Source organism: Spinacia oleracea, chromosome 3, assembly GCF_020520425.1.
Source record: "Spinacia oleracea cultivar Varoflay chromosome 3, BTI_SOV_V1, whole genome shotgun sequence".
NCBI classification, from domain to species: domain Eukaryota; kingdom Viridiplantae; phylum Streptophyta; class Magnoliopsida; order Caryophyllales; family Amaranthaceae; genus Spinacia; species Spinacia oleracea.
Genome location: NC_079489.1, coordinates 29,999,570 through 30,024,173, shown reverse-complemented (window position 1 = coordinate 30,024,173; position 24,604 = coordinate 29,999,570). Strand labels below are relative to the sequence as shown.

Here is a 24,604-nt window from a genome sequence, read left to right as displayed (position 1 = left end):
CCCTCCGGCCTTGCCCGATTCTTTGTTTTGTCCTTTAAATGCCCAAAAAATCTCTCAAAAGGATACATCCATCTTAAGAACACCGGACCACATAACTTGATTTCTCAAACTAAATGGACAATTAAGTGCACCATAATATCAAAGAAAGATGGTGGAAAGTACATTTCAAATCGACACAAAGTTTCAACAATATCATTGTGCAAAGAATCTAATTTCTCCGGATCAATCACTTTAGCACATATAGAATTGAAAAACACACAAAGTTTTGTTATAACATGTCTCACGTGTTTCGGCAATATCCCACGAAGTGCAATTGGCAAAAACACATTAATCATTACATGGCAATCATGAGACTTCATACCAACCAACCTAAGGTCCGAGAGAGATACTAGGCGCTTTACATTCGACGAATATCCCGAGGGAACCTTAATTCCATGTAAGCACTCACAAAACTGCTTCTTCTCCTTTCTTGACATTGTGTAACACGCTGGAGGCAGATAAGTCTTAGTACCACCCGCACCAGATTTTTCAACAGGCCACAAATCTGGTCGAATATTCCTCTTTTTCATATCTTTCCGCACATTCTCATTGTCCTTAGTCTTTCCAGGCATGTTTAGCAAAGTCCCAATGATAGCATCGCACACATTTTTCTCAATGTGCATTACATCGAGACAATGCCTAAACGACAAATCTCTCCAGTAGGGAAGATCCCATAATGGAGATACTTTCTTCCACAAAACACCCTTTTTAGACTTGGACTTGTAGCACTTGCCGTATTTGGTTTCAACATTTTTTATTCGTTCATAAACCTGTGATCCTGTCAAAGGCGTACGAGCTACTCTTTCCTCGGTGAACCCATTGAATTCTTTCTTCTTCTTACGATAAGGGTGATATCGACTGAGGTGCTTCCTGAAATCTGGGTAAACATTTTTCTTGAAATTATGCAACCATGTGGGCTTCATGTCCTCTTCACATATAGGGCATGCTTGTTCTCCTTTGGTTTTGTATCCAGACAAGTTTCCATATGCCGGAAAATCATTTATGGTACAAAAAACCATAGCTCGCAATGTAAAGCTTGAATTGGTGTGTGCATCGAACATTGAAACACCTTCATTCCACAATAATTTCAAATCATCTATGAGTGGAGCCAGGTACACATCTATGTCATTTACAGGTTGCTTAGGCCCCGAGATGAGGAGTGATAACATGATATGCTTCCGCTTCATACACAGCCATGGAGGAAGATTATAAATTGCTAGAAGAACCGGCCATGTGCTATGTTGACTGCTTAGAGTTCCATATGGATTCACACCATCTGCACATAAAGCAAGCCTTAGATTTCTAACCTCCTTACCAAATTCATGATATTTCTTATCAATATTTCTCCATTGAACAGAATCTGCAGGATGTCGAAGGAGTCCATCTTTCTTCCTCACTTCCGCATGCCACCTTAAGTTTTTTGCTTGTTTCTTCAATGAAAACATACGCTCAAACCTAGGTATGATTGGAAGATACCACAAAGACTTAGCAGGCGGGCCCCTCTTAGCTGAATTTGCCCCTTTGCGTTTGTAACGAGATGCGCCGCATGTTGGACACTCATCCAAATGTTCATGCTCTTTTCTGTAAAGCATACAATCATTTGGGCAAGCATCTATCTTGTCGACCTCTAAGCCTAAGGGACACATCAATTTCCTGGCATAATAGGTAGAGGTGGGGATATCATTCCCTTCCGGCAAAAATTCACCTACCCACTCCAATAAGGTGTCAAAGTGTTCATCTCTCCAACCACCTTTACATTTGAGGTTGTAAAGTATTGACACACATTCCAACTTGCTGAATTTTGTACAACCGGGATACAAAGGAGTTTCAGCAGCCTTTGATACTTGTTCGAACATCTGAGGTCGTTCGTCCAAGTGATCTTTCAGCCCATCCATCATCTCATTTATTTCATCATCTTCTTCCTCATCATCATCCGTCTCATTATTCTCATAAATATCATCATCACTCTCATTACTCTGAACATCAAATTCATGGACACTAGAACTTGGACGATCAGGTATTGTTTCACCATGCCAAAACCAAACATGGTAATCTTGCTTAAACCCACGGCGAAATAAATGATCCTCAATTTCATCAATGTCACCTATCCGCTTGATATTGTTACAATCACGGCAGGGACAATATATTTTTTCAGCTTTTGTACTCCGTTGGTGTGCTAAAGCACATCTAATGAACTCTGCGACCCCACTCAAGTATTCTGCCGTAGTATGGTCACCATACATCCAACGACGACTCATTACTAATAACAACAACAAAAGGTTCCACACATAAACACATATATTAAGAAGTCACAAAATCATTAAGAAGTTCCGCAAATCTTTGATTTCATCATTTAAGTTTATCAATGCTTCACTGAAGTGATATTAGAAGTCCAAAAACAATCCTAATAAGTAAAACGGAATGGATACTTAAGCATAGAATACTAATGTACACGTTTTATTATTACACTTACTGTACTTATCCAAATTTTATTTATCGTAAAAATGATATGCACTTATTGTACTATTGATTTCAACTTTCAAAAGAGGAAAAGAGAAATTTTATGAAGATAATTAGATATATCAATACCTTATGCAATTGTTGAAATTCAAACAAGCACGATGATAGATTATGCTGGCAGTACGATCATCGCCCCTCTCTTCAACCATATGCGTATCTACCCCATCTTCACAATCAACTGCAAATTAAAGAAATAATTGAAAAACAGCCAAAAAAATCAAAAAAATCAAAATAAAAATAAAAGTTGAACAAACGAAAATTAAAAACGAAAATTGAAAATGAAAATCAAAAACGAAAATAAAAAACAATAATCAAAACGAAAATCATAAACGAAAATTGAACCCTAATCTGAAAACGAAAATAAAAATTGATCAAACCATAATTACTTGTTGTGGCAAGGAGAGTAACGCCGAGCAACCACCGGAACCACGACGCGACGGGGGGACGCTGAACCCCCGGCCGACCAAGAATATAGACCTTTCAGTGACTGAGTAGGCCGCGCGAGAACAGAACGGGATGGGGGAGATGAGGCGAGAACACAGACACACCGGCGAAACAGCGACGCAGGGCTGAGCAACGCTTGAGTTCAACGGCGACGCAGGGCTGAGTTCGACGGCTGAGTTCGACGGCTTGCTTGGATATTTGTTTAAGGGAAAAAGCTTGGAGAGAAGGTACGTACGTTGAGCGCGGTTTCAAAATATTGTTAAAGGGAAAAACTATTGACGTACGTTATTGCAGCAAAAATTTTTGAAACGCGGACTTGTTGCAGGGGCAATAGCATGTACGCTGCGATAACGTCGGGTTGTTGTTGCGGGCTTTTATTTTGTACGCTTCAACAAACACATTTGCTGCGAACAATTAAAATGTACGCTGCCATAACCCTTTAAAGGGTTTAACCCGCGTTGACCGACTGGTTGTTGAAGCGTATTTATACATGTACGCTGCAACAAGGGGGCTGCAACAGGGGTTTTTTCTACTAGTGAGTAAAGATTAACCTACGTGGGATTCGAACCCACATCTTTTGTGCATTTGCACAATGCTCTACCTATTGAGCTAGTAGGCTAGTGTTTTTAAATAGAATCAACAAAAGTAAAACAAAAACAAAAAAAAGTAAATCAAAATAATTTGAAAACTTACAGCAACAACAACATAAGAACCAACAAGGCCAAAAGTCAACGTTGGTCCAAGTTGACAAAAAACAGCAGCAAGGTATACCTGAGATCATGGCTGTCAATCTTCCATGCCCTTCTGCGATGACATGAAAGGGTGTGGTTATCACTCATCAGTCCATGCATCTACGGGAAAATTTTGGATCCCAGTCACTGAATTCTCCTGTTGCAACTACTGTACCATCAATCTGCACTCCAAGCAAACAACAGCAGCCAACGATGTAATGCTACTGTCAACAACGATATCACATCATTGTTGGGGTATGCTATGATATGATTATTTTTCATGTGTCCGTTAATTCCTGGAATTTTTCAACAATGTAATGCTTTGCTTATGGCGCTACTGGTAGTGGGAAGAATTACACTATGCAGGTACTCAAATTTCCCAACTTTATTCGCCTTGATTTTCAGTTGTTTGGTTCCTTAATCAAAAGAAGAATTGGATAGTGTTTCAAGTAGTCTCCATGTTGCAAACACACTAAAGTGATAGAAAATTTGTAGGTTCAAGCAGTCTAATAATAAAAACTGAAGAGTTTGAGTCTTGAAATTGATATGTTGGGAGTTTGGTGTAGGGGAGTGATGTGATATCACATCATTGTTGCATTTCCTCACTGTTTGTTCAATACATATTCTCAGTTCCACCATCACTGTGGATGTTCATCCTGAATCACGGACACATGATTAACTTGGCAATCCACTATCATCCTAACCCGATTTTTCTTAAACAAAGACCTTGACGCCTAAGGTACATCTGTAGCAGGACAATGCAACCCTGAGATACTGCTCTAAATCAGGCTGCTTACTCTCGGCCACAACCTCCCCATGTTCATCCTCATGAAACTTATACACCATAACCCTATCATAACCAGTAAGCTGCCTCACACTCACAACCACAGTATCACACAAAATCTAGCCTGATATGCATGTGTTATGGCATAATTTCTTGTCAACAGAACTACAAGCTAGTATGTACTGTAAATTTATGCAAATGAGCAAAATAAATTTAATCATTTGGGCAACTGAGCAAAATAATTTACTCCTAGCCGGGTTTACTACTTTGGGATGTCCTCAAATTGTTGTCCTATTTTCTAAAATATAATTATATCTTGTGATTAGATTTCCAAAAATATCACTTAGGGTGGAAATGATTAAAAGGAAAAACTATAATGAAGACTATGATAAATCCTCAAATAGCAAAAGTTAGGGATGTGGAGATGATATGATGATTAATTCTAAACGAAGGGAGCACCAAACATAGAGCTTAACGGATAAATTCATCCCATTAGCTTAAATAATATTCAGAAATATGCTTTATTTTCCATGTTAAGACACCTTCAGTCAAGAATGACACACAAGCAAAAATAACGCGCAGGTTCCACCAATTCTTTTGTTTAGAGCGGTAGAAGTTGGAGTGGATGGAATCATAATTTTGAATCATGGAGCAAGACAGCTTGATTATGCCCCATTATATCTTTCTATTTGACAAAAACTTTCAAGCTGGTCTTAAGGAGTCTGATAATCAATTGACAGGCAATCAAATTAAGACAACTAAAAGCTTTTTATATAATAGGAATATGCACCTCAATTTCTCATTTGCTCAGCTTTCACCATTATCTTCTGAATCAGACCCATCTTCGATCATCTTTTCAAGGGCTTCTATGTCTCCAGAGCTGGAGAGGCTCTCTATCCTTGAAGGAAATAATGCCCTTGGTCCAAGTATGCATTCAATGATAAGTCTAATATATGCGGTTCAGTATTAATTAACAAGTTAATAATTCAGTGAGATCAAGTGAGCTGAATGCCTAGCTAGAGGCCGCTTCAGTTCAAGTGGAACTAATGATATTAATCCACAGCTTACTCTTGACTGAACCCGTAGGGTCACACAAATAGTACATAAACGGATCAAGTATTTAATGGCATTAAATACTCCATCTATGGATATTCGGAATCGACGGATCTTGGTTTCAGTGGGAGCTGAGATCGTCACAGGCAAGAAATGAATACTCCGGAAACGATGATATTGCCGGAAACGGAAATATTGATCGTATCGGAAATATAAATATTATCCAAGTCGTAGATGTTGCCGGAAACGGAAACATGGTACGTATCGGAAAATATTATCGGAAATGGAAATATTGCCGGAATCGGAAATATTGCCGGAAACGGAAATATTGTCAGAATCGGAAATATTATCGGAATCGGAAAATAATTCCGGACACGGAAATATTAAATATTTGTTCGAAACGGAAATTGATTCCGGAATCGGAAATATTAAATATTGTTCGTATCGGAAATGAATTCCGGAATCGGGAATTTAATCGGAAGCGTATCGTACGAATTAGCATCGGACGAGGCCCGCTAGACGAAGGCCCAGCACGAAGCCAGGCCATCGCCCAGCAAGCCAACACGCACCATCGCATGCCAAGCCTCGACCAGGCCCAGCGCAAGGCCAGGCCCAGCCAAGGCATGGGGCGTGCGCGCGAGAGCACAGCAGTGGGCCGAGCGCTGTGCGCCTAGCGTGGGCCGCAAGGCTTGCGCGGGTGTACGGTGCTCATGAAATGCTTGTGCGGGAATCCTAAAGCAATCGGGATTCGAGATATGATTAAATCCTAAAACTATTAGATAATGATTATTTAATTAGAGTCCTAGTAGGATTATAATTAAATAAATTAGTATCCTAATAGGATTCCAAAACCTTTTCCATAACTCTATAAATAGGTGCCTAGGGTCACATATTTACACAGATTATTCAAGTATTCAAAGTGAGTTTTTGAGAAAAAAATTCAGTCACGTACCTTGCCTAAAAGTGCCGAAATTATTAGTACCTTAAGGGCGATTCTAGTTGGTCAATCTTAAGGCGGATCCGGACGTGCTGTGGACTATCTACGGAGGGACGACACTTGGAGTCCTAAAGACTTGTTCTTGTTCGGTTCGGGCGCAGCTAGGGAAGGCACGCAACAAAGAGTATGCATCTAAACTATGCTATAAGATTATGTGTAAATAATATGTATTCCTGGCTAAATGGTTTTTCCGCATGATTTATGAATTGTCATATGTATCATAACCTAACAGTGGTATCAGAGCCTCTTATTATTTTCATAATCTAAATTGCATGAACATGGTTAAATATTACAAATTTGCAAGAATTAAAAGGGGTGATTAATTTTCGTAATTGTTAATTAATTGCAAATTGCGTTTATTTAATTATACGTACGCAGTTTTTCGGCAGTTTCTTCGTTACTCATCCAAATCGAGTGATTTTTGTGTCAATTCCGCATGTAAAAGGCATTCTAAAATTTTGACAAAAATAATAATTTTCTGCCGAACCCAGAATTCTCAAATTCGAAGCCTAACTATGACTTTTCGAAAGTTTTAGTTTTTCGAATGCAAAATTTCGTAAATTTAAGATGTTAAATTAAATATTTGCGATTCTTGTTGATAAATCTTGAATTTTTGATTGACCTACTGTATATGTTTAACAAGTTTGAATGCCTAGCCTTGTTAATTATGCAATCTAATTTGTAATTATGATTAATTTGTTGAAAATTAGAATAATTTAGAATTAATTTGATTTTCATAATTAATTATAATTTAATTAGATACCTATCATTAAAAACCACCATAAAAATTGTAAATTTATGATAAATTTTAAATTTTTATTGACCTAAACTTGAATCCATGTTAATCGGAAATCAATTGAATAATAAATTTTCGATTTTTCGCCCTAAAATTATGAAATTAATATTAATTTATTAATTTGTCATTTAATTTTAAATATAAATTTTTTAAATTTTATGCGATTCGTTCATATAACTTGCACGCACAAAGCAATGGACGCTACGTGTTACCCTTAAGGGGTGTTGTATAGTGCGGGCATGTGACGACGAGCAAGGGAGCTCGTCGCCCATGCGGCACGAATGCAATGAGCAAGGGCATGGTGCACGAGCACAAGGCAGCAGCCCTGCCTTGTGTCGTGGGCTATGAGCAATGGACGAATGGGCATGGGCGAAGGCAAGGCACGGAAGTCGCGTGTGGGCAGCAAGCGAGCTGCGCCACAACGCGCACTGCCTCGCGCAAGCGCGCGCAGCCTCGCGCGCCGCGAGCGCAAGCTCGCGTGCCACGAGTGCTGCGCCCAGCGTCAATGCCGCGCGCAGCGAGCGCTGGCTCGCACCAAGCGAGCGCTAGCGAGCGCGCACAGCATGCGCTGACGAGTGCACGAAGCGAGCGCTGGCCCGCGTGCAGCGAGCGCTAGCGAGCGCGCGCAGCGAGCACATGCTCGCGGGCATCTAGCGCTGGCGCGCGCGCAGCAAGCACCAGCTCGCGCGATGGCTTGCGAAGGGTAGAAGCAGCAGCTATGCGACGCAGCGCATGGGCTGCGCGCACATGGCCAGCGATGGATGTGTGCGTATGGCCCATGGGCGTGTGATGCGTGAGGTGTTTGCGTTGCGATTAGATCGTTTTGAAATTTTAATTTGAAATTTTCAGTTTACGTAATTTTAATTAATTTTAAAATTAATAATTTAAATTATTTTCTTGGATTTTAATTTTGAATATTGTAATTATAATAAATTTTATTTATTCTAATTATTTTACTAAAATTAAAATCATGAATTAATTTAAATACGAATGAAATTAAATTAAACTTTTTGGATTCAATTATAAATTTATATGAGCTTTAAATTTTAATTAAATTTGTATGTTTCCGGTTAGACTAGAAATACATTTTTATGTTTAAAATTAGTAAAGCATATGAATTTATTGGTTTAAGTGGGAGCCCTTTTAGTCATAAACTCTTGATTAGGTCTACAAATCCTTAAGGTTAAAACAACTTGATTAGAATTAATAAGGACTGAATAATTGGTAGATTATTGGTGCCCTTGATTAATTGCTGCAAATGTTTACGTGATGCATAATGTGTTTTACTAACCAGCTATGTGGGTCATTCATGATAATGAATGGGTGAATGGTATATATTGTATATGTACTGTTTTGCAGGTTATTAAGTGACTAGTATGGCCCAAATAGGATAGAAAATATGGTCTGCGTACCATTAATTTGAATGTAATTGGTCTAAAGTACCAAAGTTATTTTTCAATTCAAATATGGTCTGCGTACCATCAAATAGTTGTAATTAGTTATAACTTATCCTATTTGAAGAAAATGGTGCCTCCCACGGAGATTTTCAAGACGGACTTTGAAGTCAAAGCTTCAAGATGAAGTCGGGCCATACTAGATCACATTTATCTTATGCATGTTTTAAGTTATTTATTGTTTTAAATATGTCTTAAAATGCATGAGATCAAAAGCTTGATTATGTTGCATGATTAAGGATTTTAGTTCACTTAAAATCTAACCAACATAGTAAGAGCCTTAAGTTCCAAACTTAAAAATTGAGTTAAAAGATGCCATGCCAAAATATACACTTGCTAATAGTTTTCGCTCAGCGAGGTGTTACTTATTGGTCCTAAAGGGGCAAGGTACACAAATAATTGTGAGTACATGTTAGTTTTGGTGAAACTCAACGATATAAGTAAGGAGTCCTTTTATGTCGTGGCAAAATCGATAGGTTTACCTAATAAGTTCTTAGACGTACCTATCAACCAAGAATAGTTTCTAGACTATTAGCAAAAGGCTTTTGCTTACCTAAGATGTTTTAGGATTAAGTCGACAAACTGTGCTTAGTTCTTCAATGATTTTAGGATCTTGGAATCATTTTATTCACACCTGCCGGAACACATAACTTGAATAAAATGCTTAATAAACATTGAATTATGCATGTATGCTAGAATTTAAGTTTATTAAGAGAAACTGTGAATGGTTATTTATTTGTTTATTCTTTTCAATTGTAGTTTTTAATATGGCAAACAACAATTCATTCAACATTCGATCAATTCTCGAAAAGGAGAAGTTGAACGGGAAAAACTTCCTTGACTGGCAAAGGAACTTGCAAATAGTTCTTATGCAGGAAGAAATGGAGTATGTCCTAGAAGAGGCGATGCCCGAAGCCGCAGGCGACGGGGTCACTCAGGCAGCCCTCAATCGTTGGATTGATGCCAACAAGGATGTGAAATGTCTAATGCTCGCCACCATGAGTGCGGATCTGCAGAAAACGTCCATCAACTCAGATGCTTTCACAATCATCAGTGAGTTGAAGAACATGTTCCAAGATCTGGCTCGAGTCGAAAGATTCGAGACTCATAGGCAAATTCTTGAGACCAAGCTTAAGAAAGGCGAGCCCGTAAGTCCACATGTTCTCAAAATGATTGGACTCATTGAGAATATGAGTCGGCTGGATCAGCAATTTTCTCAGGAAATGGCTATAGACACCATCCTCCATTCTCTTCATAGCGGGTATGATCAGTTCAAACTGAACTACAGTATGAATAGTCTGGACAAAACGCTCACTGAGCTTCACGGTATGCTGAAGACCGCTGAAAAGATGCTCAAAAGTGATAAGCAGGATGTGCTTATGGTGCGTGGGGGCAAGTTCAAGAAATCTGGAAAGAAGAGGAATGCTAAGAAAGGTGGCAACAAGGCCAGCCCAACTAAGCAAACTGGCGCCAAATCTGTAAAGAGGAAGGTCAGTCAACCCACTTCTGAATCCGAATGCTTCTACTGCAAGAAGAAGGGGCATTGGAAGAGAGATTGCTTGAAGCTAAAGGAAGATCAGAAGAACGGAACAGTCGTTCCATCTTCAGGTATTTTCGTTATAGACTGTATACTTGCTAATTCAACTTCTTGGGTATTAGATACAGGTTGTGGCTCACACTTATGTTCCAATCCACAGGGACTAAGAAGAAGTAGAAAGTTAAGCAAGGGTGAAGTCGACCTACGAGTGGGAAATGGAGCACGGATTGCTGCATTAGCTGTAGGAACTTACTATTTGTCGTTGCCCTCCGGGCTAGTTTTGGAACTGGAAGAATGTTTCCATGTTCCAAGTCTTACTAAAAACATCATTTCAGTTTCTTGCTTAGATGCTAAGGGATTTTCCTTTTTAATAAAAGACAATAGTTGTTCGTTTTATTTTAAAGAGATGTTTTATGGATCTGCTAGATTAGTCAATGGACTTTATTTATTAGATCACGACAAACAAGTATATAACATAAATACCAAAAAGGCCAAAAAGGATGATTCAGATCTCACTTATCTGTGGCATTGTCGATTAGGCCATATAAACTTGAAACGCTTAGAAAGACTTCAAAAGGAAGGAATTCTAGAACCATTTGACTTAGAGGATTATGGTAAATGCGAATCATGTTTACTTGGCAAAATGACAAAGCAACCTTTCTCTAAAGTTGGAGAAAGAGCAAATGAACTATTGGGTTTAATCCATTCAGATGTATGTGGACCAATGAGTACAAATGCTAGAGGTGGTTTCAGCTACTTTATCACTTTCACTGATGACTTCAGTAGATATGGTTATGTCTACCTAATGAAGCATAAGTCTGAATCCTTTGACAAATTCAAGGAATTTCAGAGTGAAGTAGAGAATCAATTAGGCAAGAAGATTAAGGCACTGCGGTCTGATAGAGGCGGTGAATATCTGAGCTATGAATTTGATGACCATCTGAAAGAATGTGGAATTCTATCAGAATTGACTCCTCCTGGAACACCACAATGGAACGGTGTGTCGGAACGGAGGAACAGAACCTTGCTAGATATGGTCAGGTCAATGATGGGTCAGGCCAAACTTCCATTAGAATTTTGGGGACATGCACTAAATACAGCTGCACTCACTATAAATAGAGCTCCGTCTAAAGCTGTCGAAAAGACTCCATATGAATTATGGTTTGGAAAGCCTCCAAATGTGTCTTTTCTTAAGATTTGGGGATATGAAGTATACGTCAAACGATTAATTTCAGACAAACTTTATCCAAAATCTGACAAATGTATCCTTGTGGGCTATCCAAAGGAAACAAAGGGGTATTACTTCTACAATACATCTGAGAACAAAGTGTTTGTTGCTCGAGATGGTGTCTTTTTGGAGAAAGATCACATTTCCAAAATGACAAGTGGGAGAAAAGTAGACCTCGAAGAAATTCGAGTCGAACAACAAACTCTAGAGAATGCTCAAGATGACATTCAGGATGAAACTCAGAGATCTTTAGAAGAATCTGGTGAGAATCATGGTCAATCTAGAAATGTTACCCCGCGTAGATCGCAAAGATATAGATCTCAACCGGAAAGGTACTTAGGTATTTTGACGAACGAGAGCTATGACGTTCTATTACTTGAAAGTGATGAACCTGCGACTTACAAACAAGCTATGACGAGCCCTAGCTCCAAGCAATGGCAAGAAGCCATGCAATCTGAATTAGACTCCATGTCTGAAAACCAAGTATGGGATTTGGTCGATTTGCCAGATGGCTACCAAGCCATTGGAAGCAAATGGGTTTTCAAACTGAAAAAGGACAAGGATGGGAAACTTGAAGTTTTCAAAGCTAGATTGGTTGCAAAAGGTTACAGGCAAGTCCACGGTGTGGATTACGATGAAACCTTTTCACCAGTTGCAATGCTAAAGTCTATTCGGATAATGTTAGCAATCGCTGCATATTACGATTACGAAATATGGCAGATGGATGTCAAAACTGCTTTCTTAAACGGCGTTTTAACAGAAACTGTGTTTATGACACAGCCTGAAGGTTTTGAGGATCCAAAGAATGCTAAAAAGGTATGCAAGCTAAAGAAGTCAATCTACGGATTGAAGCAGGCATCCAGGAGCTGGAATATACGTTTTGATGAAGCAGTCAATGACTTTGGTTTCATCAAGAACGCAGACGAATCTTGTGTATACAAGAAGGTCAGTGGGAGCAAAATTGCTTTCCTGGTATTATATGTCGACGACATATTACTTATCGGAAATGACATTCCTATGTTGAACTCTGTCAAGATTTGGCTTGGGAAATGTTTTTCGATGAAAGATCTAGGAGAAGCACAGTACATATTGGGCATCAAGATTTACAGAGATAGATCTAAAAAGATGATTGGACTTAGTCAAAGCACTTATATCAATAAGGTGCTTGATAGGTTCAAAATGGCGGACTCCAAGCGAGGCTACCTACCCATGTCTCATGGAATGACTCTAAGCAAGAATTAGTGCCCAAAAACACTTGATGAGCGTAGACGAATGAATGGGATTCCATATGCATCATTGATTGGTTCAATAATGTATGCTATGATATGTACACGCCCGGATGTTGCGTACGCACTCAGTGCTACGAGCAGATACCAGTCAGACCCAGGAGAGGCGCATTGGACTGCTGCCAAGAATATTCTGAAGTACCTGAAAAGGCACAAAGATGACTTCCTGGTCTATGGTGGAGATGATGAATTAATTGTTAAAGGCTATACGGACGCAAGTTTCCAAACCGACAAAGATGATTTCAGATCACAGTCTGGGTTTGTCTTCTGCCTCAACGGAGGAGCAGTAAGCTGGAAAAGTGCTAAGCAAAGCACCATTGCGGATTCTACAACTGAAGCGGAGTACATTGCTGCACATGAAGCAGCAAAGGAAGCTATATGGCTAAGGAAGTTCATAGGTGAACTTGGTGTAGTCCCCTCCATTAAAGGACCAATAGCCCTGTATTGTGATAATAACGGAGCTATTGCACAGGCAAAGGAGCCTAGACACCACCAGAGAGTCAAGCATGTACTTCGTAGATTTCACCTTCTACGAGAGTTCGTTGAAAGAAAAGAAGTCGAGATAAGCAAAATTGGAACTGATGACAACATATCAGATCCATTGACTAAACCTCTGCCGCAGGCGAAGCACAACTCGCACACTGCAGCTATGGGAATCAAGCATATTGGAGAATGGCTTTGATGTCTCTGTTTAATGTTTTAAAGTTTTAGAGTTTAAATCTTTCTAAAACATTATTGGTTAATCATTCACAATAAATGAAGAGAATTCATTTTTCCATTTAATTTGTGGTTTATTAAATGATGAGTCCCTTCAATTTGACGATATATTCAAGATAGACTGTCAGGACCAGTCCTGTGACTAAGAAATGTCTATCAAGTGAACTTGAATGTCAAAGGTTGAAAATGGTCCCTAGTCGGAGTTTTCTATAAAATTGGACGCATAGAAAATGTTAGACGACTAGAATGCAAGATGACTAGTAGTTCTGTTTCTTGAACTATGTGGACATGGCAATGTCATAATCATTTGCATAGATACTTACTTTGTGAAGACTAGTATCGGACAAGACCTATGAAACTTTACTGTAAGAGATGAAAATTTGTCATAAGTAAATTTCATTAAAATTATTAGACACTAAATCCTCAATACCTGAGTGATTTGAGATTACTTGTTTGAGAACTGGTTGCTTTGACGTTGACCAACCGTCGCACCGTAAAAGGAGGCTATAAAGGCAACGCTCAGGTAATCACCTATCAAACGAAGTCTAATCTCAAGATCGCAAGATTGGGATTGTCCTCCCATAAATCGGGATGAGATGCTTAAAAGTTGTACAAGGCCACTCGGAGAGCTAGAAACTGTGAAATGCATGGCCGTGCTCGGATGAATCATAGGCTATGATTATCTGTTTATTTGATCAGTTGAACTCTGAAACCGAGAAACACCTCTGGACATAATAAGGATGACAACTCTTACCTTATGTTCAAGAGCAAGCATCGAGCGACAAAGGAATTAGGAAATACACACTTGTCCCTAAGGACAAGTGGGAGACTGAAGGAAATAATGCCCTTGGTCCAAGTATGCATTCAATGATAAGTCTAATATATGCGGTTCAGTATTAATTAACAAGTTAATAATTCAGTGAGATCAAGTGAGCTGAATGCCTAGCTAGAGGCCGCTTCAGTTCAAGTGGAATTAATGATATTAATCCACAGCTTACTCTTGACTGAACCCGTAGGGTCACACAAATAGTACGTGAACGGATCAAGTATTTAATGGCATTAAATACTCCATCTATGGATATTCGGAATCGACGGATCTTGGTTTCAGTAGGAGCTGAGATCGTCACATGCAAGAAATGAATACTCCGGAAACGATGATATTGCCGGAAACGGAAATATGGATCGTATCGGAAATATAAATATTATCCAAGTCGTAGATGTTGCCGGAAACGGAAACATGGTACGTATCGGAAAATATTATCGGAAATGGAAATATTGCCGGAATCGGAAATATTGCCGGAAACGGAAATATTGTCAGAATCGGAAATATTATCGGAATCGGAAAATAATTCCGGAAACGGAAATATTAAATATTTGTTCGAAACGGAAATTGATTCCGGAATCGGAAATATTAAATATTGTTCGTATCGGAAATGAATTCCGGAATCGGGAATTTAATCGGAAGCGTATCGTACGAATTAGCATCGGACGAGGCCCGCTAGACGAAGGCCCAGCACGAAGCCAGGCCATCGCCCAGCAAGCCAACACGCACCATCGCATGCCAAGCCTCGACCAGGCCCAGCGCAAGGCCAGGCCCAGCCAAGGCCTGGGGCGCGCGCGCGAGAGCACAGCAGTGGGCCGAGCGCTGTGCGCCTAGCGTGGGCCGCAAGGCTTGCGCGGGTGTACGGTGCTCATGCAATGCTTGTGCGGGAATCCTAAAGCAATCGGGATTCGAGATATGATTAAATCCTAAAACTATTAGATAATGATTATTTAATTAGAGTCCTAGTAGGATTATAATTAAATGAATTAGTATCCTAATAGGATTCCAAAACCTTTTCCATAACTCTATAAATAGGTGCCTAGGGTCACATATTTACACAGATTATTCAAGTATTCAAAGTGAGTTTTTGAGAAAAAAATTCAGTCACATACCTTGCCTAAAAGTGCCGAAATTATTAGTACCTTAAGGGCGATTCTAGTTGGTCAATCTTAAGGCGGATCCGGACGTGCTGTGGACTATCTACGGAGGGACGACACTTGGAGTCCTAAAGACTTGTTCTTGTTCGGTTCGGGCGCAGCTAGGGAAGGCACGCAACAAAGAGTATGCATCTAAACTATGCTATATGATTATGTGTAAATAATATGTATTCCTGGCTAAATGGTTTTTCCGCATGATTTATGAATTGTCATATGTATCATAACCTAACAATCCTTTGCTTGTCTGCATCTTCACTGCAAAATTCATCGGCAGGAAAATGATGAATATTAGCAAACATGATAAAAAAAGATTAGTAGTAAGCAATAATAACATCAGAGGATAAGACTTACGCTGTGACCCAACTCCTGCAGCTGTATGTTGAAACAAAATTTATTTGAAAAAAAATGCAAGGACAGAGCCACTTATGCATAAAGATTCAACTTTCATATAACTCGTGTAGTTGTTAACTCTTAGTGCTTAAACTCTTGAGCACACCAGAAGCAACAATACGGTTTACAATTTCGATCTTAAGCAACTTTTTTGTTATTAATGAGCAGTCAGGTAGTTGCAGCAGGACCTAGCAGTTCCAGCCAATGCCAAAATCGGGGTTCATGTGAAGCTCTCCTGTTACTATCCAATTCGATTTAAACATAACTAAGAAATCAATCACAACACCTACTTAATTGGACCAAAATTCGACATAAAATCAAATGCAATTCGACCTAAGTTAACCACTGCAAAAAACTTGGAGTTTATTATCCAATTCAAGTTAAACATAATTATTCAAATATACACAAAAATCAATCACAACACCTACTTAATTGCACTAAAATTCGACAGAAAATCAAATAGGATTCGACCTAAGTTAACTCTCATCAATTGCATAACCCTAAAATTTACAAAAATCAGCAGAACACTCACAAATTGCAGCAGTGCAAGCGACTCATGGATGATGGAAGCATGGAGATGGTGGAGGCACGGTGGTTGCAGCAGGTGAGGAGATGGTACCGATGGGGAGAGAGAATCACGGAGGACAGCGAGCGAAATGGTGGAGAGAGAATACAGAGTTGTAGAGTAAAGCACGAGGAGAGAGAAGGGGAGTGAAAATATTTTCTTCTTTTTTGAAATATATATATATATATATATATATATATATATATATATATATATATATATATATATATATATATATATATATATATATATATAAAGGAGGCATATTTGTTGAACTATTAGAGCGCCACCTAGGATTACTAATGGTTTCGACCAATGAAAAATAAGATTTCTAATTTATTTTTGGATTAAAAAAATTGAGTGTCACGTAGATATTTAATTAGGTGCCACGTAGATATTTAAATTAATTAATTATTTACTAATATATACAATTTCATCCAAAATCAAACACTCTAATAATTAAAAAATAAATCTAAAATAAAATTCATCCAAAATCAAACACTAATCTAAAATACAATTCAATCCAAAATCAAACATTAATCCAATATTAGAGCGCCACATAGGAAATCTAATGGTTTCGGCCAATGAAAAATAAGACTTCAAAATTATTTTTGAATTAAAAAGTCGAATGCCACGTAGATAAATAATTAGGTGCCATGTAGATATTTTTATTAATTAATTATTAATATTTCTTATATACAATTTCATCCAAAATCAAACACTATAATAATTAAAAAATAAATCTAAAATGAAATTCAATCCCAAAAAAAAAAAACCAATCTAATTTAATATATAAAATATAGCAGTTGATATATATAAGAGTTTTATTTTAACGTAACAATTTAATAGAAACTGTGGCTAAAATCTAGTATCATTGATGGCAAACCATATAAAGCGTACAACAGAGAAGTAATTAAGGTAAACTACAATTACTAGAAAACTATCCTAACCAATATAAACTACATTTTAGATTGCCTCACAGTAAGAATTATCTATAATATAACTTTCCTTACCATAACACCCTCCCGAGATCCCACCGGCAGTATACCAAATATTACGACAGGAGAAATAATAACAAAAAAAATCTATCTTCAATCTTATCCCATGATTAACTGGAATTTGTCTTGGTGGAACCAAATATAGGAAAAGTAACTGTTGAAACCAAAAGTTTATGAATAATTGTCATACAAGATATTACCGATTATCGATCTCATAGGAAATAGTTGCGTCGTGGTATGGAGGCCACTGACTTAGAAGCAAATTTTTCCACTACCGGTACAGGCTCTCAAGTGACCAATGCCCCCCAAGGTTAACACAACAATCCTTCAAATTCGTGCACCCGAACTTGAAAGGTGGAACTGCTCAAGAACTGCTCAGGTCTCTAATAGGGTTTAGGGTTTGTGTTTTGTTTTTGTGTATTGTGTATTGTGTTTTTGGGGTAATCTCATATACATATCTATATAAGAAAAGGAACTTCAATTCATCTTTGATATGTATTACGTGTAGAAATAGGAGTACACCAGTTAATTAGAAAGAGGAAGAATTTTAGTGGGGCCCCCCAATTTTGTAAACATCCAAACAATCCCAAACTTCCACGTCACTATTGGTAGGTGAAGCAAAATACAAATAACATCAGTATGCTCCGCGACTTGGCCGTGGAAAAACGCTATTTGCCACAATGTACTTGCGGTTTACACTGCTAGCTTTGTACAATTATACTCCAAATATTAACCACTTTGCATTATCACCGACAATCCCCCACTAATGCAAATTTGTACGAAGCTACGAGAATCTGAGCAGTAAAATGAAGGCTTAGTACTTAAATGCTAGTATCCAAAGGTTTGAACTAACACATAGTGGAGTGGGGTGTTTAACGGTCTAGAGAGTGTCCAAAGGATTGAACTCCTAGATTATTAAAGTTACCCGACAACACGTACCTTGCCATAAGAGCTTGAGCAATTCCTCGATAAATAACACGGCCGCACATCTTGGGACTCTTAGTGAATGCTCTAGAGAGATATCCCATCACTCATAGAAGGAGGCCATCCCTTTACATTCACCGTAGGTGTTCCGCGAACATTAAGAACATTTAAGTTCAACCTTCCATCTATACAACTCACCGGTCATCTCACGACACCACTAACTCGAGTGGCCTATGTCTGTGAGGCTAGTTATATAAATCTTCTCATGACACCATTAACTCGAATGGTCTCAGTCAATGAGGTTAAGCAAAGAGAATAACGTATCTACTAGAGCATCTCATGACATCACTTAGACAAATGACCTCGGTCTATGAGGCTAGATACAAGAAAATTAACTAAAACATCTCACGACGTCACTAACACAAGTGACCTCGGTCTATGAGGCTTATCACAAATATCAATGCTCACACCAAACCACCTCTGACTCTGTCCAACAGGGAGACCAATCAGGTTTATACAGCTAACACATTAAGCAATGTATCCACCAGAACTTCTCACAACACCATCCAAACAGGAGGTCTAGGTCTGTGAGTCTAACCACGTGTAGAGCCTTAACCTCTAACTCGTCCTCACCCCTTATGGGATGGATCAACACATGAATTTTAAACCCATTCCACTTAACGAGTTAAGACACCAACGAATAGATCATTCGTATAGAGATTTGAGTAGTTCTTTTCTTGTCTAGCATCTATACTCCACGAGGAGTACCACGTTCGCTGCTAGCTCTCGCCTCACACTATAGTGTTTCAGACCTTCAGAAAGCTCAGAGTTTCTGGCTTCACATTCAAGCCAGTGAGGTAGTGAGTTACATCGAACTATCATGCAATAATTATCACAATCACTTGACTTCTCAACTAGCAAGATCAACCAATAAGAAATCGTCTTCCTAGTGGAACTTCAATACTCATTTGCTTTGCAGACTCCAAAGAGAAATGTAAATAAGCCATCGCCCTGTCTGTCCGGATATGTGACATAAAACACCCAGTGAAAGTTGACGTTTCGAAGAGGGAACCGATGCTGCCCAGTCTGAAAGGACGAATATGTCCCCAACCGAGCGCGAACCAAAACTCCAAAATCCAACCACGAGCATTGTCATTGTCAATGAAAGGAAGTTTTTCCGAGGTGCCCGAGTCACTCTGCCAGACCATTCATGAATATGAGAATTCCTAGGTGATAAATCACGACCACTCAAACATGAATCTTGGCTCAAGTAGCTAGCAAGTTTACTTCACTGCAAAGGCAACACCTAGTCGATCAAGAAAACAATTGCCAAGTATTAGAATCTCAAACCCTAACAAACACAACTTTTTGAGACACACCTTCTCAATCGCTTTTAACACCAGTTGGCTATAGTCGCAATAAATGTTATTGGCTAGTATACACGAGAGTAGACTTACCGCATAACTTCTCTACACAAAGATATTGATTTTAGATGCACTTTACCAATCCATTGGTCTTACCACCAACAATCTCATCAAACTCAATCAATCAATACTTTGGCTTGAATGGATTTAACTTTAGTCTCTAAAGCTTCATATGTACGTATACTTTATGAAACACCATATGATTAGTCAATCATCAAAGTCCATCAATACATACACAAGCATTAACCAATAATAGTCAAACAAAAGAGACAATACAAGTTAAATGAAACTACTCATACCACGCTTAGGTATCTGCAACTGGACTTAGACTTCTCAAGACCACTACCAAACATTCCTTACTAGGAAACAACCAGCATGTAATTGCATTATGTACATATCCTTATCTAAGGTGCCACACAACAATGCAATTTGAAAATCTATTTGAACTTCAATCACACATGAAGCCATGTTGATGCAAATAGACTCCCTAAGTTAGACAAACTTAGTCACAAGAGATAAATAATATATGGTCAATATTAAAGCCAAGGAGAATCCTCTAAAAACATGACTTGGGATGCCCTTAGCCTTTTACAAGCTCTTACCTTTCAACTCACACACCTGAAAGAAACTTAGTAGTCAACCCTGCTCAGGTTGGGCAAGTTTTAGCTAACATATGCAAGGTACAATAGGCCTTAATTGAAAGGCTCGTAATCACCTTTATATTACAACACTCGTCCGACTAGTTCCAACTGCACATGACCTCTTAAGATGATTCATGAACTTTATCCATTACTTCTCGAAGGTAACCCATGGACTTCTTTAAAACAAAACTTAAATGGGTATGGACTTCACTAGTTGTTCTCTTGCCTTTGCTATACCCCAGTAAAACTGACTCATCTAGCACGTACATTGGAAAAGACTGGAAGCAAAGAAAAATTAATGGCAGTGAGTGAATATAAAGGTAACTTGATCATATCCCTGCAGGATGGTTAATCAAATGATAACTTCACGAGATTCACAATTAGTGATATCATTCAATTCAAATAAATGAAAAGACAAGCAGTATCCAAATCAGCTTAGACAATGTCCAGAACATTACAAGTATGCCACAAGTACACAGACTAGGTTAGTTGAGGCCCACAATAAATATAAAAGTCTCACCTTAGTTGTACACCCCCACATTTTCAAGAACTCATGACAATACCTAGCCTTAAGAGATACAGGTGATTTAACTAGATTACCTCCAGCAAGACCATTCTCAACCTCATGGAAAAATAATCAGTGGTACCCCATACATTGGGAACTTACCCAAATTTATGAACTCATTATCTTTACCAAGCCACCAAGTATCGTCTCCTATACAGGATACTCACCAAAGCAAGCTAGGATAGCTTACTAGTTAGTCTCAAACTTAACTCGTCCCAACATTGCATAATACTTCACCAAAAATATTATCATGCATAGAATAGAGAACATAATAAACATATTATGTATAGTTAAGGTTTGACAATAAATAAAGTGAGAAGGAACTTTCCTGTTAGCATGTTGCAGTCCTTGAGTCGTTTCATAAACTTGATCACTCACTTGAATAGTAACGTGTATGCGTGCCAATAAAACGTCCGCACCAACCAGGTCACGACCACCACAACACCTTAACCAGAGCCCCCCATGTGAAATGACTACGCATCGTAGTAGACAAGTAACTTCCTGTGACTCAAATCAGCAAGTTCAATTCTCTTAATTAATTTTGGGTACCGACTATGAAGAGCAGGCGAGTCATATACTTCGGATTATGTTGTAAACAACAACTACTATACTGAATGAAAATCCAAAGCCACGTTCATGTCCGGACTCTACTGAACAAATTAAATCTCTAAATCAGTTTCCTTCCCCAGAACCCGCAAAGCCGCAGTCTACTGGTTATGGACTCTCACACGCAGCCCCACAACACTACCACAAGTAAGCAGCACATCAAACATAAACACACATTAACAACACCCGCATGCCGCGACGAGAGATCAAAAGACTAGATGACGCAGCAGAAAGAACAAAGATAGATCTATTATACCAATTTGATAGCAATCATCATAATGTTGCCATGATGGAGTATAGTAGAACCATAAAAGCAATGTCACAATAAATTATCCAAAGGAAAAATCCCATCTTGGTATGCGTGCTTCCAATTGGTTAATACCAAACCCACTTATAGTGTACTTGCATCAATGTTTTAGGAAAACCTGAATATTTCATCAGATCAAATTTCCTACGACTTGAGAAAGATGCAATCTCGACTCGCCGGATTAGTTGAATAGTTCTTGCTCGAACTCATACGTAGTATTGCTTACAAGAACAATCACTAACCAGTGGCACTAGTCTCGGATCCAAGAAAGAACAATCGGTATTATTATTTATCAAAAATCTTGAGCATCAAAAAGCCTATATAGAATTATGAGATTAAGATTTCTATCGACTGGTAGTTGAAACAGCTCCGATCAATGCCCATGATAACAACATTTTAAAAAAAATTGCTTCTAAATTGTAGGAAAAGTAACTGTCGAAACCAAAAATTTATGAATAATTGTCATACAAGATATTACCGATTATCGATCTCATAGGAAATAGTTAGGTCGTGGTATGGAGGCCACTGACTTAGAAGAAAATTTCGCCACTACCGGTACAGGCTCTCAAGTGACGAATGCCCTCAAGGTTAACACAACTCTCCTTCAAATTCGTGCACCCGAACTTGAAAGGTGGAACTGCTCAAGAACTGCTCATATCTCTAATAGGGTTTAGGGTTTGTGTTTTGTTTGTGTGTATTGTGTATTGTGTTTTTGGGGTAATCTCGTATACATATCTATATAAGACCACTCCCATCAATGGGGAAAAAAAACTCTTCACCACTATCTCTCTACCACTTTCTTACTCCTCCACATCACTTTCCTCACATACAAATTTTGTTACAACAAACTCATCCCACCAATGAGCAAAAAAAAAACTCCTCACCACTTTTACTTTTACTATTCACTAAACCCCACCATACTTTCTATTTCCCACATACTCCATCCATTTTGTATTTATTCAATTATATTAATAACTTAAATGTATTTTAACAATTAGTTAAGATAAATTATTTAATTTACGTTAATTATTGTATTTACGTTATTTTTATATCTATTTTTAATATTAAACATTTTATTGAAAATATTTCATAAATTTAAATAAAATAAAGGGACATAATTGAATAAAATACATAATAGATGGACTAAAGCAAGACAAGTTTCGGATAACTAAAACATTACAACAACTAAAAACACTATGTCAAAAAAACATCATAAAGCCAAAATATGATTAAATAAATTACGATAAATCAAACGCAACCACTAAAAATAACTCTTCTTTGAGGCATGAGTTTAATGATTATTGCCTCCATATTTTTGCCAGTTATGCTCAATTAAATCCTCTTTCAAAGAGTGATGAATTTGACTGCTACACAAAGTTGTTATTCTCCCCAATAATGCGTTAATGGAGAAGGGTTGTCCAGTCTGGAACTCAAAGGGTTCACCATTATTCACTGTTGCGGTTAAGCTTGAAAGGTCTTCTTCATAGTACCTTCGTAACACATCAGCTCGAACATACATATCTCGTTCATCCTCAACTATCATGTTGTGTAAGATGATACAAGCCTTCATAATTATATCGTCTAATATATCTTCATCGTAAGCCAGAGATGGTTGTCGTACAATGGAGAATCTTGCTTGCAAAACTCCGAACGCACGTTCAACGTCCTTACGAACATGCGCTTGTCTGTTAGCAAACAACCTTTCCATTTCAAGTTGGGGACGAGAAAATCCTTGAATGAACGTAGCCCAATTTGGATAAATACCATCTGTGAGGTAGTACCCCATGTTGTATTCATGTCCGTTCACCTGAAAAGTTATAGGAGGTGTCTTACCTGTCAAAACATCATCAAAAATAGGAGAACGGTGCAGAACATTAAGGTCATTAGATGAACAAGGAATACCAAAAAATGAATGCCAAATCCATAGATCTTGATCTGCAACAGCTTCAAGAATTAGGGACGCTTTCCCGCTGTGTCCTTGGTATTGACCTCTCCATGCAGTAGGACAGTTCTTCCATTCCCAGTGCACACAATCAATACTACCGATCATGCCTGGAAATCCGCGCATTTCATTTTGATAAAGGATCCTCCTTAAGTCTTCATCAGTAGGACTTCTTAGGTAATCCTCTTCAAAATGCTTGATTACCCCTTGAGTGAAATGTAATAATGATTTTTTTGAAGTTGTTTCACCCATTTGCAGATATTCATCAATTTCATCCGGAACCCAAACCATACGCTAACATCCTGATAGCTGCAGTGCATTTTTACAATCCTGATAACCCTAATTTTTCGGCAGCATTTCTTCTCTGTTGCAAGAAACATCATTTTCAACCACTTTGTTCATGATACGGCAAAACAAAGGTCTTCTCATTCGAAACCTTCGAAGAAACTGCTTGTCAGAATATACTGGATTTTCCGCAAAGTAATCATTAAACAAGCGGTTATGCCCTTCTTCGCGGTTTCTATCTGCTGGAATCGGAATGGTATCATTCTCATTTCGAAGTCTAGGACCTCGTGGAAAGAATGTGTTTGGTAAGTGATGAGTGACAAAATCGTCAACCATTCGATCAACTTCTCCGTATGGATTTTCATCAGCAGATTCTGAGCTTGAACTGTAC

At 38.4% G+C, this 24,604-nt stretch overlaps 1 protein-coding gene across 1 annotated transcript; it reads right to left on the bottom strand.

Moving 5' to 3' along the window:
- Positions 1–23,277: 23,277 nt before the first annotated feature.
- LOC130469597 (uncharacterized) lies at positions 23,278–24,219 on the bottom strand. Its single transcript, XM_056838976.1, has one exon. The coding sequence runs from the start codon at positions 24,217–24,219 to the stop codon at positions 23,278–23,280; it is 942 nt and encodes a 313-aa protein (XP_056694954.1).
- Between the last annotated feature and the right edge of the window lie 385 nt (positions 24,220–24,604).

Bases quoted from the DNA above. Each gene is read 5' to 3' on its own strand.
- LOC130469597 (XM_056838976.1), bottom strand. From the start codon at position 24,219: ATGGTTTGGGTTCCGGATGAAATTGATGAATATCTGCAAATGGGTGAA.